The 17,072-nt window shown below is 43.5% G+C and overlaps 1 protein-coding gene across 2 annotated transcripts in view; it reads left to right on the top strand.

The window, feature by feature from the left end:
- The window catches only part of ttc3 (tetratricopeptide repeat domain 3), a 131,009-nt gene that overhangs the window by 45,005 nt on the left and 68,932 nt on the right, over window positions 1-17,072 (top strand). For both annotated transcript variants that reach the window (XM_070893863.1, XM_070893862.1), the window contains exons 16-18: window positions 1,181-1,261; window positions 9,390-9,502; window positions 12,534-12,660. In XM_070893863.1, the coding sequence (XP_070749964.1) occupies window positions 1,181-1,261; window positions 9,390-9,502; window positions 12,534-12,660 (321 nt within the window). The remainder of the gene's footprint in view (window positions 1-1,180; window positions 1,262-9,389; window positions 9,503-12,533; window positions 12,661-17,072) is intronic.

Genomic DNA, 17,072 nt, shown 5'->3' with positions numbered 1-17,072 from the left:
AAAGGAACTCTAATATGACGCTTGGCCTTTCACCTGGATTTTTCAGTGTTTAAAAAAAAAACTGGAGGCATTAAATTTGTGGAAAATCAGTGTACAAAATGAGAGAAGTCATTTTTCATTTCATGCACAGTTAAACTTGATATTACAAATACAGTTGTAATCAGCTTCCCCTCGCAACTGATCCCAACTAAAGCTCCTTTGTGAAGCCCGCAGTAATGATCGAATCTTGATGAGGTTACACTTGTATGCACTCACATTATTTAATGCAGCAACATTCACCTTGAACTGTTCCGACCACAGTGTTTACCCTTAGTTACGTTGCTTCTTTGGCACTGTTCATTCCTAACTGAAACCCCACTCAAATAACACCGTTAAACTTTTCTGGATACTTGATCTTGTTTCGGGAGAGCTTATTCAAATAAGCTTCAGTGAAATCAATATATAGTTTCCTAGAATGTCTTCATTTTAATTAAAGGCACAAACCACAGATCTTAATTCACCAGCTATACTAACCAGTTGAGGGGTCAAAATTCTGTATCGCCGTTTTTGAGGCAGTGCCATCGCCCAAGTGCTGATTTTACCGCCAGGCGTTGGGTGCCGGCTCAAACTGCCAAATTCAGTTTTTAACGCCTAAATATGATAGAGCAGCGCTTAAAAAATGGTGTTACACACACATCCTCGGGCGGAAGCTCATGGGGGCTACTCAATTTCGCAACAAGAGGCTGCTGCCATGCTAGGAAAAAAAATAACAAACTTCTCCGATGCACACACACTCTTAAATCTAATGAAAACATGCAGAGATGAATAAAGAGAAAAACTTATCTTCCTTTCTGGGCAATTCCTCCTGAGAACCGCTCTTTAACCACTACTTTTTTCAGGCTTTACAGCCGCCTGCTGGTAAGGCAGCTATACGAAGCAAATATTACAACAGAGGCATCAAAAGAAGGCGTTGTACGCTGGATGACGTCACCACGTGGGTGGCGTTAGCCGGCGCAGCATTGCCTCTTGGCGCCTCTGCCAAAGAGTCTACTGAATTTCAGCCGGGGCGTGGGCGCCTCTTGACGACGACGGTAGGCCTTTGCCACCTATCGCCGGCGGTAACGGACGGCATCCACAACCAAATTTCGGCCCCTGAATCTTTGATACATATCTAGTTATTAATTGTTTCTGTCTTTATTAGGAAGTGCCTTTGTCCATTATCGAATATGTGATAATTATCTATGGTCATGCCTGTGCCCTCCTGGATATTGGACTGCCTGAGGTAAGAGCCATAATTTTCTTCGATGTAGTGTTTTGTGAGTTGTCAATTATTAATGCAGATATAGGTGAGCATGTTTGATGTATAAACTAAATTATCAAATCACTATCTGGCCCAGAGATCTCCCTAATCAGTTGGCTCCATGGGTGACATTTCCTGTTATCTTTTCCTCCTCCTGATGGTAGTACTGAGATACAGTTCCATGGTTACACATCAGCGCACCAATACCTCGCTCAAGTGGGGATGTTTCATATTTGAATCTAGCCTCGATGTTAGGGTGCTATTTAATCCTGGGGATGATTGTTTCCAAGTATCCTTGCCCAATATTCACATACAGGGACTTTTCACCATGAATCTTTGGATATCCGTCAAGAATGGGGAATGCAGACTAATTTCCTCCTCCCCAGCATGGGACATTGAGTTGAATTGCATTTCCTCCACTACTGCCAGGATCAGCTAACCACGCCAGGGATAAAACCTGTGGGCTTTCTCGTCCCTATACCTCAGGACACCACCCCTCCTCCCTTTGTGTGGCGTTCCATGTAGTGCATTTACCCAATGAGGCACTTGGGAGCCCCATGCAAATATTTATATAGGCATTTTCTGCCTATATCTGGGAGCACTGCACCTATATAAAAAAGTGATAACCATTTCCCCCTCTCCCACTAAAAAGCCGATCAAAAATTCTAGTACTGTGTTTTAACAGAAAGAAGCCACTGTCTGGGTAGAAAACAAATGGTTCTGGGTATCCCTATATTGAAGTATTTAACAACTCGCAAAATTTTGGTTCTGCTTGGTTCCGTAAAGGTGGAAGTTTCATTTGCAGAAAACACTATGAAATGGCACTTTGTGATTGCAGTAGTAGATAAAGGTACATGCTGCCTCCAGCATGATTGCTAGGTGGTTTATTATGATTTTAATACATGGCATGCATTTATGAAATATTATCCAGTGTATAAACAGATAGTAAGTGTTTCTAAAGGTGAATGAAAAGGAAAAGTAAATGTTGGTCCCTTAGAGGATGAGACTGGGGAATTAATAATGGGGATCGGGGAAATGGTTGAGACTTTGAACAAATATTTTGTATCGGTCTTCACGGTAGAAGACACTAAAAACATCCCAATAGTGGGTAATCAAGGGGCTATAGGGAGGGAGGAACTAAAAATAATCACTATCACTAAAGAAGTAATACTTGGTAAAATAATGGGACTAAAGGCGGGCAAGTCCTGTCGAGGAAATTTTAGCTTAAATTAACTCGGGCGGAGGCTTTCAGAATCGTGCTTCGAGAGAATTTTATTTTACAAGCGAGATATCTCGGAGAGCTTACTCAGTCCGCACCGAGGCAAAAACTCTGAGTTTTACAAGCAAATCCGCTCTATCTTTATACAGTCAGAACAGGAACTTTATCTAAAACACACCATACATGAACATTAATCATACATTCTGTGAGTTCAAAGGACATTCCGGGAGGCACACTTTATCTAAAACACACCACACATGAACATTAATCATACATTCTGTGAGTTCAAAGGACATTCCGGGAGGCACACTTTATCTGTCCTTGCATAGTTTCTCCCTGTCCGTATCCTGATAAGCAGGGTATCTGGAAACTCATACACATACCAGATAGTCATGTATTTACAACATTCTTTGTTTCAAGGCAGAGAAGTGTGGGTGTTTTTTCTAGCTCCACTAATTCTACAAAATCAGCAAAAGGTGAACTTAACCCTTTCCTTTAAAATAGGACATAGATCGTTTTCTTCCACAAGTCCCCTGTACCTGATGGCGTGCATCCTAAGGTCTTAAAAGAAGTGGCTGCAGAGATAGTCGATGCTTTGGTTGTAATCTACCAAAATTCCCTGGATCCTGGGGTGGTCCCAGCAGATTGGAAAACGGCAAATGTAATGCCGCTATTTTTTTTCAAAAACAGGAGGCAGACAAAAAGCAGAAACTATAGACCAGTTAGCCTAACATCTGTCATTGGTAAAATGCTGGAATCCATTATTAAGAAAGCAGTAGCAGGACATTTGGAAAAGCATAATTGAGTCATGCAGAGTCACCATGATTTTATGAAGGGGAAATCACGTTTCACAAATTTGCTGGAGTTCTTTGAGAATGTAACAAGCAGGGTGGATAAGGTGGAACCAGTGGATGTGTATTTGGATTTCCAGAAGGCATTCGATAAGGTGCCACATAAAAGATTACTGCACAAGATAAAAGTTCACGGGGTTGGGGGTCATATATTAACATGGATAAAGGATTGGCTAGCTAACAGAGAGTCGGGATAAATGGGTCATTTCCGGTTGGCAAACAATAACTAGTGCGGTGCTGCAGGGATCGGTGCTGGGGCCTCAACTATTAACAATCCATATTAATGACTTGGATGAATGGACCGAGTGTAATGTAGCCAAGTTTGCTGCTGATACAAAGATGGGTGAGAAACATAGAAACCTAGAAAATAGGTGCAGGAGCAGACCATTCGGCCCTTCGAGCCTGCACCACCATTCAATAAGATCATGGCTGATCATTCACCTCAGTACCCCTTTCCCGCTTTCTCTCCATACCCCTTGATCCCTTTAGCCATCAGGGCCATATCTAACTCTCTCTTGAATATATCTAACGCACTGGCATCAACAACTCTGCGGTAGAGAATTCCAGAGATTAACAACTCTCTGAGTGAAGAAGTTTCTCCTCATCTCGGTCCTAAATGGCTTACCCCTTATCCTTAGACTGTGACCCCCGGTTCTGGACTTTCCCAACATCGGGAACATTCTAACCTGTCCAGTCCCGTCAGAATTTTTATATATTTCTATGAGATCCCCTCTCATTCTTCTAAACTCCAGTGAATACAGGCCCAGTCGGTCCACTCTCTCCTCATATGTCAGTTCCGCCATCCTGGGAATCAGTCTGGTGAACCTTCGCTGCAGTCCATTGATAGCAAGAACGTCCTTCCTCAGATTAGGAGACCAAAACTGAACACAATATTCCAGGTGAGACTTCACCAAGGCCCTGTACAACTGCATTAAGACCTCCCTGCTCCTATACTCAAATCCCCTATCTATAAAGGCCAACATGCCATTTGCCGCCTTCACCGCCTGATGTACCACGACACCCAGATCTCGTTGCACCTCCCCTTTTCCTAATCTGCCGCCATTCAGATAATATTGTGCCTTCATGTTATTGCCACCAAAGTGGTTAATCTCACATTTATCCACTTAATACTGCATCTGCCATGCATTTGCCCGTTCACCTAACCTGTCCAAGTCATCCTGCAGCCTCTTAGCATCCTCTTCACAGCTCACACCGCCATCCAGCTTAGTGTCATCTGCAAACTTGGAGATAATCCACTCAATTCCTTCATCTAAATCATTGATGTATATTGTAAATAGCGGGTCCCAGCACTGAGCCCTGCGGCACCCCACTAGTCACTGCCTGCCATTCTGAGAAGGACCCGTTTATCCCTATTCTCTGCTTCCTGTCTGCCAACCAGTTCTCTATCAATATATTACCCCCAATACCATGTGCTTCAATTTTGCACACCAATCTCTTGTGTGAGACCTTGTCAAAAGCCTTTTGAAAGTCCAAATACACCACATCCACTGGTTCTCCCTTGTCCACTCTACAGGGTCAAGTTTCGGCCTGAGTTGCTCCTATTTTTTTGGAGCAATTAGTTTAGAATGGAGTATCTTAGAAATTGCAATTCTCGGCATTTAGTTTGCTCCAGTTCTAGTGAGTTAGAACAGTTTCATTTTAGAACAGATTTTTTTTTTCAAAAGGGGGCGTGCCCAGCCACTTACACCTGTTTTGCAAGTTTAGGCAGCGAAAACTTACTCCAAACTAACTTGGAATGGAGTAAGTGTAGATTTTTGTACGCTCAGAAAAACCTGAAACACGTCACTTTTACAAATAAAGAGCCATCGTCAATAATAAATGATAAATAAATCAATAAATCAATCAAAAAAATAAAATAATAAAAAAACAATAAATAAAAAATTAAGTTTCTACTCACTGACTGCAGCACTGGGAGCCCCCCAACAGCGTGCTGGGACGGGGCCACCCCCAGTGTCTCTCTCTGTCTGTCAGTGTCTCTCTCTCTGTCTGTCAGTGTCTCTGTGTTTCTGACAGGGAGGGGGGAGGGAAGGAAGGAAGGAGGGAAGGGAGAGGTGGGGGAGCCGGAGCGGACCTGAACACGGAGGGGTGGGGGGAGCTGGAGGAGTGGACCTGAACACGGTGGGGTGGGGGGGAGAGGAGCGGCTGCAGACCTGAACGGGGTGGGTGGGGGTGTGGGAGCGAGAGAAGCGGACCTGAACATGGTAGGGGGCGGACCTGAACCGGCGGGAGGGGGCGCGATCCGGAGCAGGAGTTGAAGATAAAGAGGAGGGAGGCCCGAGTCCGATCTTCACCGCCCCAGTGAACCCATTCGGCCAGGGCTAGGGGCGGCGTGCTTCGAGCCCCTCCCACACAGCCTCGGTGGCCTGGAGCTACTGCACATGCACGCACACTCTAGCGCGCATGTGCAGAGGTCCCGGCACTGTTTTCAGCGCCGGGACCTGGCTCCGCCCCCCACAGCTTGTGCTGCGCTGCGCCAAGGGCCTGCAACGTTCCAGCAGCGGGGAGAATACCGAAGTAAGTTTTAGGCACGGTTTTTGTTCTTAAAAAGTCAGCGCAGGTCACGGAGTTGCACCGATCTAAGCATAGGGGCAAACTTGGGCCCTACTCGTTACATCCTCAAAAAAAATTCTAGAAGATTTGTCGAGCATGATTTACCTTTCATAAATCCATGCTGACTTGGACCGATCCTGTTACTGCTTTCCAAATGTGCTGCTATTTCATCTTTAATAATCGATTCCAACATTTTCCCCACTACCGATGTCAGGCTAACCGGTCTATAATTCCCCGTTTTCTCTCTCCCTCCTTTTTTTAAAAAGTAGTGTTACATTAGCTACCCTCCATTCCATAGGAACTGATCCAGAGTTGATAGACTGTTGGAAAATAATCACCAATGCATCCACTATTTCTAGGGCCACTTCCTTAAGTACTCTGGGATGCAGACTATCAGGCCCCGGGGATTTATCGACCTTCAATCCCATCAATTTCCCTAGCACAATTTCCTGCCTAATAAGGATTTCCTTCAGTTCCTCCTTCTCGCTAGACCCTCGGTCCCCTAGTATTTACGGAAGGTTATTTGTGTCTTCCTTCGTGAAGACAGAACCAAAGTATTTGTTCAATTGGTCTGCCATTTCTTTGTTCCCCGTTATAAATTCACCTGATTCTGACTGCAAGGGACCTACTTTTGTCTTCGCTAATCTTTTTCTCTTCACTTATCTATAGAAGCTTTAGCAGTCAGTTTTTATGTTCCCAGCAAGCATTCTCTCATACTCTATTTTCCCCCTCCTAATTAAACCCTTTGTCCTCCTCTGCTGAATTCTAAATTTCTCCCAGTCCTCAGGTTTGCTGCTTTTTCTGGCCAATTTATATGCCTCTTCCTTGGATTTAACACTATCCCTAATTTCCCTTGTTAGCCACAGTTGAGCCACCTTCGCCGTTTTATTTTTACTCCAGACAGTGGTGTACAATTGTTGAAGTTCATCCATGTGATCTTTAAATGTTTGCCATTGCCTATCCACCGTCAACCCTTTAAGTATCATTCGCCAGTCTATTCTAACCAATTCACGTCTCATATCATCGAAGTTACCTTTCCTTAAGTTCAGTCTCTGAATTAACTATGTCACTCTCCAACTTAATAAAGAATTCTACGATGTTATCGTCACTCTTCCCCAAGGGGCCTCGCACAACAAGATTGCTAATTAGTCCTTTCTCATTACACATCACCCAGTCTAGGATGGCTAGCCCTCTAGTTGGTTCCTCGACATATTGGTCTAGAAAACCATCCCTAATACACTCCAGGAAATCCTCCACCACCGTATTGCTATCAGTTTGGTTAGCCCAATCTATATGTAGATTCAAGTTGTCATGATAACTGCTGTACCTTTATTGCACACATCCCTAATTTCTTGTTTGATGCCATCCCCAACCTCACTACTACTGTTTGGTGGTCTGTACACAACTCCCACTAGCGTTTTCTGCCCTTTGGTATTCCACAGCGCTACCCATACAGATTCCACATCATCCAAGCTAATGTCCTTGCTTACTATTGCGTTAATTTCCTCTTTAACTAGCAATGCTACCCCACTTCCTTTTCCTTTCTGTCTATCCTTCCTGAATGTTGAATAACCCTGGATGTTGAGTTCCCCAGCCTTGGTCACCCTGGAGCCATGTCTCCATAATCCCAATTATATGATATTCGTTTATAGCTGCCTGCGCAGTGAATTCGTCCACCTTATTACGACTACTCCTCTCATTGAGGCACAGAGCCTTCAGGCTTGTCTTTTTAACACACTTTGTCCCTTTAGAATTTTGCTGTAATGTGGCCCTTTTTGATTTTTGCCTTGGGGTTTCTCTGCCCTCCACTTTTACCTTCCTTCTTTCTACCTTTTGCTTCTGCCCCCATTTTATTTCCCTCTGTCTCCCTGCATAGGTTCCCATCCCCCTGCCATATTAGAAAACTAATTGTGAGGGCACAAAAAATCTGCAAAGGGATATAGACAGGCTAAGTGAGTGGGCAGATGAATAGTAATTTGGCAGATGAAGTATAATGTGGGAAAATGTGAAGTTATCCACTTTGGCAGAAAAAAAATAAAAGCAAATTACTATTTAAATGGAGAAAAATTGCAAAGTGCTACAGTACAGAGGGACCTGGGGGTCCTTGTGCATGAAACACAAAAAGTTAGTATTCAGGTACAGCAAGTGATCAGGAAGGCAAATGGAATGTTGGCCTGTATTGCAAGGGGGAATAGAGTATAAAAGCAGAGAAGTCCTGCTCCAACTATACAGGGTATTGGTGAGGCCACACCTAGAGTACAGTGTTCAGTTTTGGTATCCGTATTTAAGGAAGGATATACTTGCATTGGAGGCAGCCCAGAGAAGGTTCACTAGGTTGATTCCGGAGATGAGGGGGTTGACTTATGAAGGTAGGTTGGGCCTGTACTCATTGGAGCTCAACAGGATGAGAGGTGATCGTATCGAAAGATATAAGATAATGAAAGATCTCAACAAGGTGGATGCAGAGAGGATATTTCCAATCATAGAGTAAACTAGAACTAGGAGGCATAGTCTCCGAATAAGAGGCCAGCCATTTGAAACTGAGATGAGGAGGAATTTCTTCTGAGGATTGTAAATCTATGGAATTCTCTGCCCCAGAGAGCTGTGGAAGCTGGGTCATTGAATATATTTAAGGTGGAGATAGACAGATTTTTGAGCTAAGGGAATAAGGGGTTATGGGGAGCAGGCAGGGAAGTGGAGCTGAGTCCATGATCAGATCAGCCATGATCTTATTGAATGGTGGAGCAGACTCAAGGGACCAACTGGCCTACTCTTGCTCCTATTTCTTATGTATACAGTTGCTTACAAGAGCAGTATCAGGTAATGGCAACAAACCAAATAAGATTTAGGATTGTAATAAGTCTATTAAACACAGTTTTGCATTTTTTTCTTGTGGAGGGGAACATTCCATAATCGCTGCTTTTCCAAAAAAAAAGGTTTTCAAATATTCTACATGTGAATAAAACTGTTGTCAGCAAGACAGTAGAGTGAACACTGAGTGAACCAGCACACCGATCAAGATTTCCAAGCTGCCATCTTCAGGGCTGTACATCCAATACAACACATGATCCTGAAGAACTCCACATCATGAGAGAACCTGATTTTATATTTCAGTTAAATGTACATGCAGAAACAGTTTTTCCTTACAAACCCGTCCCAACACTAAACTGCTTCACAGGAAAAGACAACAGACCAATACAAAAATGGCAAATAAGCCAAGAACTGTGAACCCCCAACCAACCAGACCAGTTAATGTAGTTATGGTGCCCTTGCCCTACTTGCAAATCCATGCCCCAAGGACCAAGTCCAATAGATCACTACATGTGAACTGGCCCCCAGCATATGGTCGCTGTGGCAGCAAACCTAATGTATCATCTACTTTGTAGGTAGCTGTAGTTTGTACTGGTTAGCTGTTTTCCTCATATACTTCAGTGCTCTGGAGCCACTAATTTATATTTTGCCTGAACAGGAGCTGAATGAGGCTGAAAATCAATTTAATAAAATCTTGGAGCAGTTTCCAAAGCAGCGGCTTGACAGTTTGGCATTCTGCGGACTTGGCAAAGTGTACCTTCGGCAGAACAGGTTCGTGTCCAGCAAAAAAAAAGTGCAAGAATAGAAAATGCAAACTGGATACTTTCTATGATTGGCAGAATATAACCAGTGGGTGGTTCCCAGGGATCTACTGGTCAAGTGGCTCAGGTTTTCACCAATCATATTAATGACTTGGATGAAGGAATTAGAGTGTTGTATATTCAAATTTGAAGTCGACAGTATGTAGTAAGTTGTGTGGATGGGAGCAGCAAGTTACAAAAGGACCTAGACTGATTAAGTGAGTGGGCAACATTAAAAACAAAGAAGAAAGACTTACATTTATATAGCGCCTTTCACAACCACCAGACGTCTCAAAGCGCTTTACAGCCAATGAAGTACTTTTGGAGTGTAGTCACTGTTGTAATGTGGGAAACGCAGCAGCCAATTTGCACACCGCAAGCTCTCAAACAGCAATGTGATAATGACCACGTAATCTGTTTTTGTTACGTTGATTGAAGGATAAATATTGGCCAGGACACCGGGGATAACTCCCCTGCTCTTCTTTGAAATAGTGCCATGGGATCCTTTACATCCGCCTGAGAGCAGGTTTAACAACTCATCCGAAAGACGGCACCTCCGACAGTGCAGCATTGCACTGGAGTGTCAGCCTAGATTTATGTGTTTTAAGTCCCTGGAGTGGGTCTTGAACCCACAACCTTCTGATTCGGAGGCGAGGGTGCTAACCACTGAGCCACTGGTTGATCCACTAAGACAGCTAGTCAAAGTGGGGAAGTGTGAGGTCATCCATTTTGTATCTGATGAAGACAACTTAGAATATTAGATAATGGTGAGACACTAATAGCTGTGGAGGGACAAAGGCATTTAGGATTCCCTGTGCATAAATCACTCCAAGCTAGTGCACAGGTACACAAAGTAACCAAAAAGGCCTTTATCTCAAGGGGGTTGGAATACAAAAGTCAGCAAGTTATGCCCAAGTTGTGCAGAACCTTTGTCAGACTTCATATGCAGTACAGTGTTCAGTTTTGGGCACCACACCTCAGCCTTGGGAAATTTGGCAGAATGATACCGGGGATTAAAGGGTTAAATTATGAGGGCATGTTGCTTAAGCTTGGTTTGTATTTCCTGGAGGATAGAAGGTTGAGGGGTGATCTGATCAAGGTGTTTAAAATGATAAAGGAATTTGATAGGGTAGATACAGAGAAACTATTTCCTCTGGTGGGGCATCATGAACAAGGGGACACAATCCGAAAGTTACTACTAAGGTGTTTAAGAATGAAATCAGGAAGCACTTTTTCTACACAAAGTGTGGTGAAAATCTGCAACTCTTTCCCCTGAAAGGCTGTTGATGCTGGGTCATTTGAAATATTTAAGACTGGAATTGATAGATTTTATTAGGCAAGGGTGTCGAGGGTTATGGCGAAAAGATGGGTAAATGGTGCTTGAGGTACTGATCGGCCATGATCTACCAGAATAGTGAAACAGGCTTGTGAAAATGAACAACCTACCTCTGTCTCTTTCTTCCTGTGTTATCCAGGGTCAATGGTTATGGTAAGTTCTGCTTTGATACCTTTAGTTCAATTTGTGCAGCAGTTTTCCTCAGTAATTAAATGACTGAGCTTGTGCCTCTGATATGGGAGATTGTACAAGAACTGTGAACAAAGTGTGCGTGATGATCCTAATTTGACCTGTGCTGAGCTTTGCACTACTCCAGTTATATCTTTGGTCCTACTAGATAGCTTACTTTATGCTGGTTCATAGGGCCCAAATTTCCCCAGAAGTTGCTCTGTTTTTTTTTGGAGCAACTTGATTTTTCTGAAGTATTTTTTTAGTTGCAATTCTGGCCATTTAATTTGCGCCAATGTAAGTAAGTTAGTTAGGTTTTTTTTGTTTCGTTTTATTTTCAAATGGGGCGTTTCCAGCCACTTGCACCTGTTTTGGCCATTTAAGCGAGCTTGGCCAGCAAATAGTTACTCCAAACTAACTTAGGCCAGCATATGTTGGCACTTTTGTCCGCACAGAAAAACACTACCTTGAGTTAAGGAATCGGCGCAAGTAACTACATTTAAAGCACCAAACAAAGCACAAAAAGTAATAAGCATTCAATAAAGAACTGAAGTAAATAATTTAATTAAATTAACAAGTCAAGAACTGAAGTACCTTGCCTTGAACTAAAGTCGGCAGCAGCTGTCCATGCGGAGTCCCTTCGGCCTGGGGTAGGTGCGGGAAAACACGGCATCTTAAAGTGGGGGGGGGGGCGGAGAGAGGCGGGGAGGGAGAATTCTCAACTCGGCAGGCTGGGGGGAGGGGTTCTGGGGGTGGTGGGTGCTGAACGCGGCATTTTAAGGGGGGAGGGGGAAGGAGAAGGCTGAACTCGGCAGGGTGGGGGGGTGGGGGAAGGGAGAATGCTCAATGCAACAGGCTGGGGGTGGTGGGTGCTGAACGCGGCATTTTAAGGGTTGGGGAGGGAGAAGACAACTTGGCAGGCTGGGGCTGGTGGGTGTGACAAGGAGGGAGAGAGAAGTCGCATGACTGAAGAGGGGAGGGAGAGAGAACAAAAGACCTTTGGATGTCTTACTTTCAGGCACCAAAAATCACTCTCCAGGCTTTCCCTTTTAAAATGGCCGATTGCCAATGTTAATACACCATTGCGCATGCGTGACCGCTCCATCGTGCATGCGCAACGCTATCGGCACTGAAACAGACGCTGGACCCTAGCCCCGTCCCCCTGCCGGCTCTGTTTAGCCAGCACAGCCCGAGCTCCGCCCCCACCACCCCCTTCATTGTGCTGCGCCACGCTGCGGGTAAACAACACCCGAGGATCGGCCAGAATCGTGAGAATTTTTCTGCGCACTTTTTCTACCAGAAACTCAGCGCACCACACGGAGGTGCGCCGTTTTTGCAAGGGGTGGGGGGGGAACTTGAGCCCATAGAGTGGTCGTCTGCTCTTCCCTTCCCTCTCCCAATCCACTACATAGAATATGGCTGCAACTTACTGGAACACACCCTGTTGATTTTTTTTCCAGTAATTCTTCTCCATTTTCCATTATGTTTTTTCCCCCAGATTTGCTGATGCTTTAGTTCCCTTCACTAAATCTTTAACTATGGTAAACCATAAGATTGTTCCAGGCATACTAACATGGCCCACAACAACAGTTGTTATTGAAGAAACACAGGATGAAAAATTAAAGGTAACCCATTTTAAAGATATGCTTTGTATTTGCTCTTGAAATAAGTAATTAATGTAAGGAATATAGGACCAAGAATAGGCCATTTGGGCCATTGAACCTTGTATGCCATTTTGCTAGCATATCCACTAACTTAATCTCCATTCCGTATCTTTTCTCCATATCCCTCATACCTTTACATCCCAGGTAAGTCTCTGTCTTTCATCAGATTCTTTTTTTTTATCCTTTGAAACACCTGAATTAACATTGTATCCATGGCCTTCTGGGCAGTATTTTCTATATATTCTCAACCCTTTGTGCGAAGGTTATCATGGATTTTCTTTTAACCAGTTTAGCTCGAATTCTAAGATTATATCCACATGTTTTGGATTTCCATACAAAGGGTGAGCCATTCCACATCTACCACGTCAATTACCTTCAACATTCTAAACATCCCAGGCATGATCCTGGCGAATGTTTTCTGGAAATCCAAATATACTATATCTACTGGTTCCCCTTTTTCCACCCTGCTCGTTACATCCTCGAAGAACTCTAGCAAATTTGTCAAACATGACTTCCCTTTCATAAAACCATGCTGACTCTGCTTGATTGTATTCTGATTTTCTAAATGTCCTGCTACTGCTTCTTTAATAATGGACTCCAGCATTTTCCCAATGACCGATGTTAGGCTAACTGGTCTATAGTTTCCTGCTTTTTGTCTCTCGCCTTTCTTGAATAGGGGCGTTACATTTGCGGTTTACCAATCCACTGGAACTTCTCCAGAATCCAGGGAATGTTGGTAGATCACAACCAATGCAGCCACTATCTCTGCAGCCACTTAGTTTAAGACCTTAGAACACAAGCCATCAGTCCAGGGACTTGTCCACCTTTAGTCCCATTAGTTTGCCTCGGACTTTTTCTCTAGTGATAGTGATTGGTTTAAGTTCCCCCCTCCCAATAGCCCCTTGATTATTATTATTGGGATGCTTTTAGTGTCTTCTACAGTGAAGACCGATACTAAATATTTGTTCAAAGTCTTTGCCTTTTCCTATTATTAATTCCCCAGTCTCATCCTCTAAGGGACCAACATTTACTTTAGCTACTCTCTTCCTTTTTATATACGTGTAGAAGCTCTTATTGTCTGTTTTTATATTTCTTGCTAGTTTACTCTGATGATCTATCTTCTCTCTCTTTATTATTATTTTTAGTCATTCTTTGCTGGATTCTAAAAATTTCCCAATCCTCTGGCCTACCACTAATCTTTGCAATATTGTATGCCTTTGTTTTTAATTTGATACCATCCTTTAATTCCTTAGTTAGCCACAAATGGTTCATCCTTCTCTTAGAGTCTTTCTTTCTCACTGGAATATACCTTTGCTGAGAGTTATGAAATATCTCCTTAAATGTCTGCCACTGCTTATCTACTGTCTTCTCCTTTAATCTATTTTCCCAGTCCACCTTAGCCAACTCTGTCTTCATACCTTTTGTAATTGCCTTTATTGAACATCAGGACATGAGTTTGAGACCCAAGTTTCTCACCCTATTTGAAATTCTAACATGCTATGATCACTTTTCCCAAGAGGATCCTTTACTATGAGATCATTAATTAATCCTATCTCATTACACTTTACCAGATCTAAAATAGCCAGCTCCCTGGTTTGTTCCACAACGTATTGTTCTAAGAACGCCTCGCGACTACACTATGAACTTGTCCTTATCCAATGATTTGTCCAATCTATATGAAGGTTAAAATAGCCCATGATTATTGCCGTATCTTTCATACAAGCCTCCATTATTTCCTGATTTATACTCTCTCCTACAGTGTAGCTACTATTAGGGGGTCTATGGACTACTCCCACCACTGACTTCTTTCCCTTATTATTTCTTAGCTCCGCCCAGGCTGATTCTACATCTTGATCTTCTGAGCCACAATCAGTTCTTGCTACTGCACTGATCTTTATTAACGGAGCTGCCCCACCTCCTTTTCCTTTCTGTCTATCCTTCCGAAATGTCTCAAACCCCTGAATATTCAGTTCCCAGCCCTGGTCACCTTGTAACCACGTCTTTGTAATGGCTATCAGATCATATCCATTTATTTAATTTGTGCCATCAACTCATCTATCTTTATCTGAATGCACGCAGCATTCGTAACAAGAGCTTTTAATTTTGTCTTTTTACCATTTTTCCCTACTCTGACTCTACTTTCTGGTGCACTCGTGTTTATACGCTCTGTCCCTTCCTATCACACTCTGGTTATCATTACCCCTATCTCTATTGCCTTCTCCTTTCTCTGACTTTTTAAATTTCCCCTCACTTGAACCCTCCCCCCCACAACAATTTAGTTTAAAGCCCTATCTACAGTCCTAGTTATTCGATTTGCCAGAACACTGGTCCCAGCATGGTTCAAGTGAAGCCCATCCCAACGGAACAGCTCCTTCTTTTCCCAGTATTGATGCCAGTTCCCCATGAATTGAAACCCATTTCTCCCACACCAATCTTTGAGCCACGCATTGATCTCTCTGATCTTATTTACCCTATGCCAATTTACTCGTGGCTCAGGTAGTAAAGCAGAGATTATTACCTTTGTGGTTCTGTTTTTTAATTTAGTCCCTAGCTGCTCATACTCCCTCAGCAGAACCTCTTTCTTTGTCCTACCTACGTCGTTAGTACCTACGTGGACCACGATAACTGGATCTTTCTCCTCCCACTCCAAGTTCATCTCCTGCCCAAAGGAGATGTCCTTAACTCTGGCACTAGGTGGGCAACACAGCCTTCGGGACTCGCACTCTCGGCTGCAGAGAACAGTATCTATCCTCCTAACTATGCTGTCTCCTACCATACTACATTTCTTTTTACTCACCCAACTTGAATGACCCCCTGTACCACAGTGCTGTGGTCAGTTTGTCATCCTCCTTGTAGTCCTGCTCCCGTCCACACAGGGAGCAAGAACCTCGTACCTGTTGGACCCATGCAATGGCTGAGGCTCCTCCAATGCTTCCTTCTGGATCCTCATACCTGCCTCACTCGTAGTCTCAGCCTCCTGCCTCCTGTCCCTCACCATGGACTAAATTTGAAGTATTTAACCCAAGGGGTGTGACTGCTTCCTGGAACATAGCATCCAGGTAACTCTCCCCCCTCCCTGATGTATTGCAGTGTCTGAAGCTCGGACTCCAGCTCATCAATTCTGAGCCAAAGTTCCTCGAGCTGCCAACACTTACTGCAGATGTGGTTGCCGTGGATCACACTGATATCTACCAGCTCCCACATGCTGCAGCTGCAACACATCGCCCGCCCTGCCATCTCTATTGTATTTTATTGAACAAATTAAGTTTTCAAGTTTTGAAATATCAATTATCTACCTATAGTTTTTAATCTGTAATCAAGGCTCTTATTTTAAATCAATACCCAAGTTTAGAAAAAAAGAAATACTCACCAACCAATCGCTTACCTGCTTTCCTGTGACGTCACACTTCGATTTGTTTTTCTCCACTCAGATCCATTCGTGCTGCTCCCAGCCGCTGCCACCACTCTCGGAGCTGATCTCGGGCGCTGCCTTTTATCTTTCCCGCTCTCTGAGCTGGTCTCGGGCCTTGCTTTTAATCTCCCCCCGTTGCTCTCGTGAGGCGAAGCGGTTAAGGAAGGGAATTCCAAAGCTTACTGCCTTGGCAGCTGAAGGCACAGCTGCCAGTGTTTGACCGATTTAAAATCGGAAATGCTCAAGGGACAAGAATTGGAGGAGCACAGATATCTCGGAGGGTTGTAGGGCTGGAGAAGATACCTCCTATCTTTAGTGTAATCTGCCTGTTGGCTCAACTCCCAAGCCGTTTTCTATCTGCACTAAGGTTGCCTCCAATTACAGGCGCCTCAATATTAGCTTATAATGTATTGAGGAACCTTTTTAAACATCTTCTACAATCTATGTATATGACATCCATCAATCCTTGTGTATCCACCACTTCAGTGACTTCAAAGAACTTTAGACATGATTTATTTTCACACAATCATGCTGGCAGTCTCTAATCAACTTGTACTTTTCTGTGATCTCATTTACCGTCCCTGATGGATTCTAGTAAATTTTCCCACTACTGATAAAACTCATTGGCCTGTAGCTACCTGGTTTGTCCTGTCTTTTTTTTTGTATAGTTTCTACCGTCCAATACTATCCCTAAATCTACCAAGCTTTAGAAGATTATAACTATTAACTCCACCTTCCTGAACCAGCTCTTTTAATACCTATGGATAAACCTGTGCCTAGATACTTATCTGGCCATTATTTTGTCCATTACAATGTTTCTATTTATAGTGACAGAATGCAGAGAAGTGAGAGCAAACAAGGAAGAAACTCATTATACAGTCTTGTCCTCTGACTCATTCTTTTCCAAAACCTCTGAACTGTGAAATTCACACCTCTGCCATGCCTACAATCTTCAGATTTC

Source organism: Pristiophorus japonicus, chromosome 11 (assembly GCF_044704955.1).
Source record: "Pristiophorus japonicus isolate sPriJap1 chromosome 11, sPriJap1.hap1, whole genome shotgun sequence".
In the NCBI taxonomy this organism is placed as follows: Eukaryota; Metazoa; Chordata; class Chondrichthyes; family Pristiophoridae; genus Pristiophorus; species Pristiophorus japonicus.
This window is presented reverse-complemented; position numbering and strand designations above follow the sequence as displayed.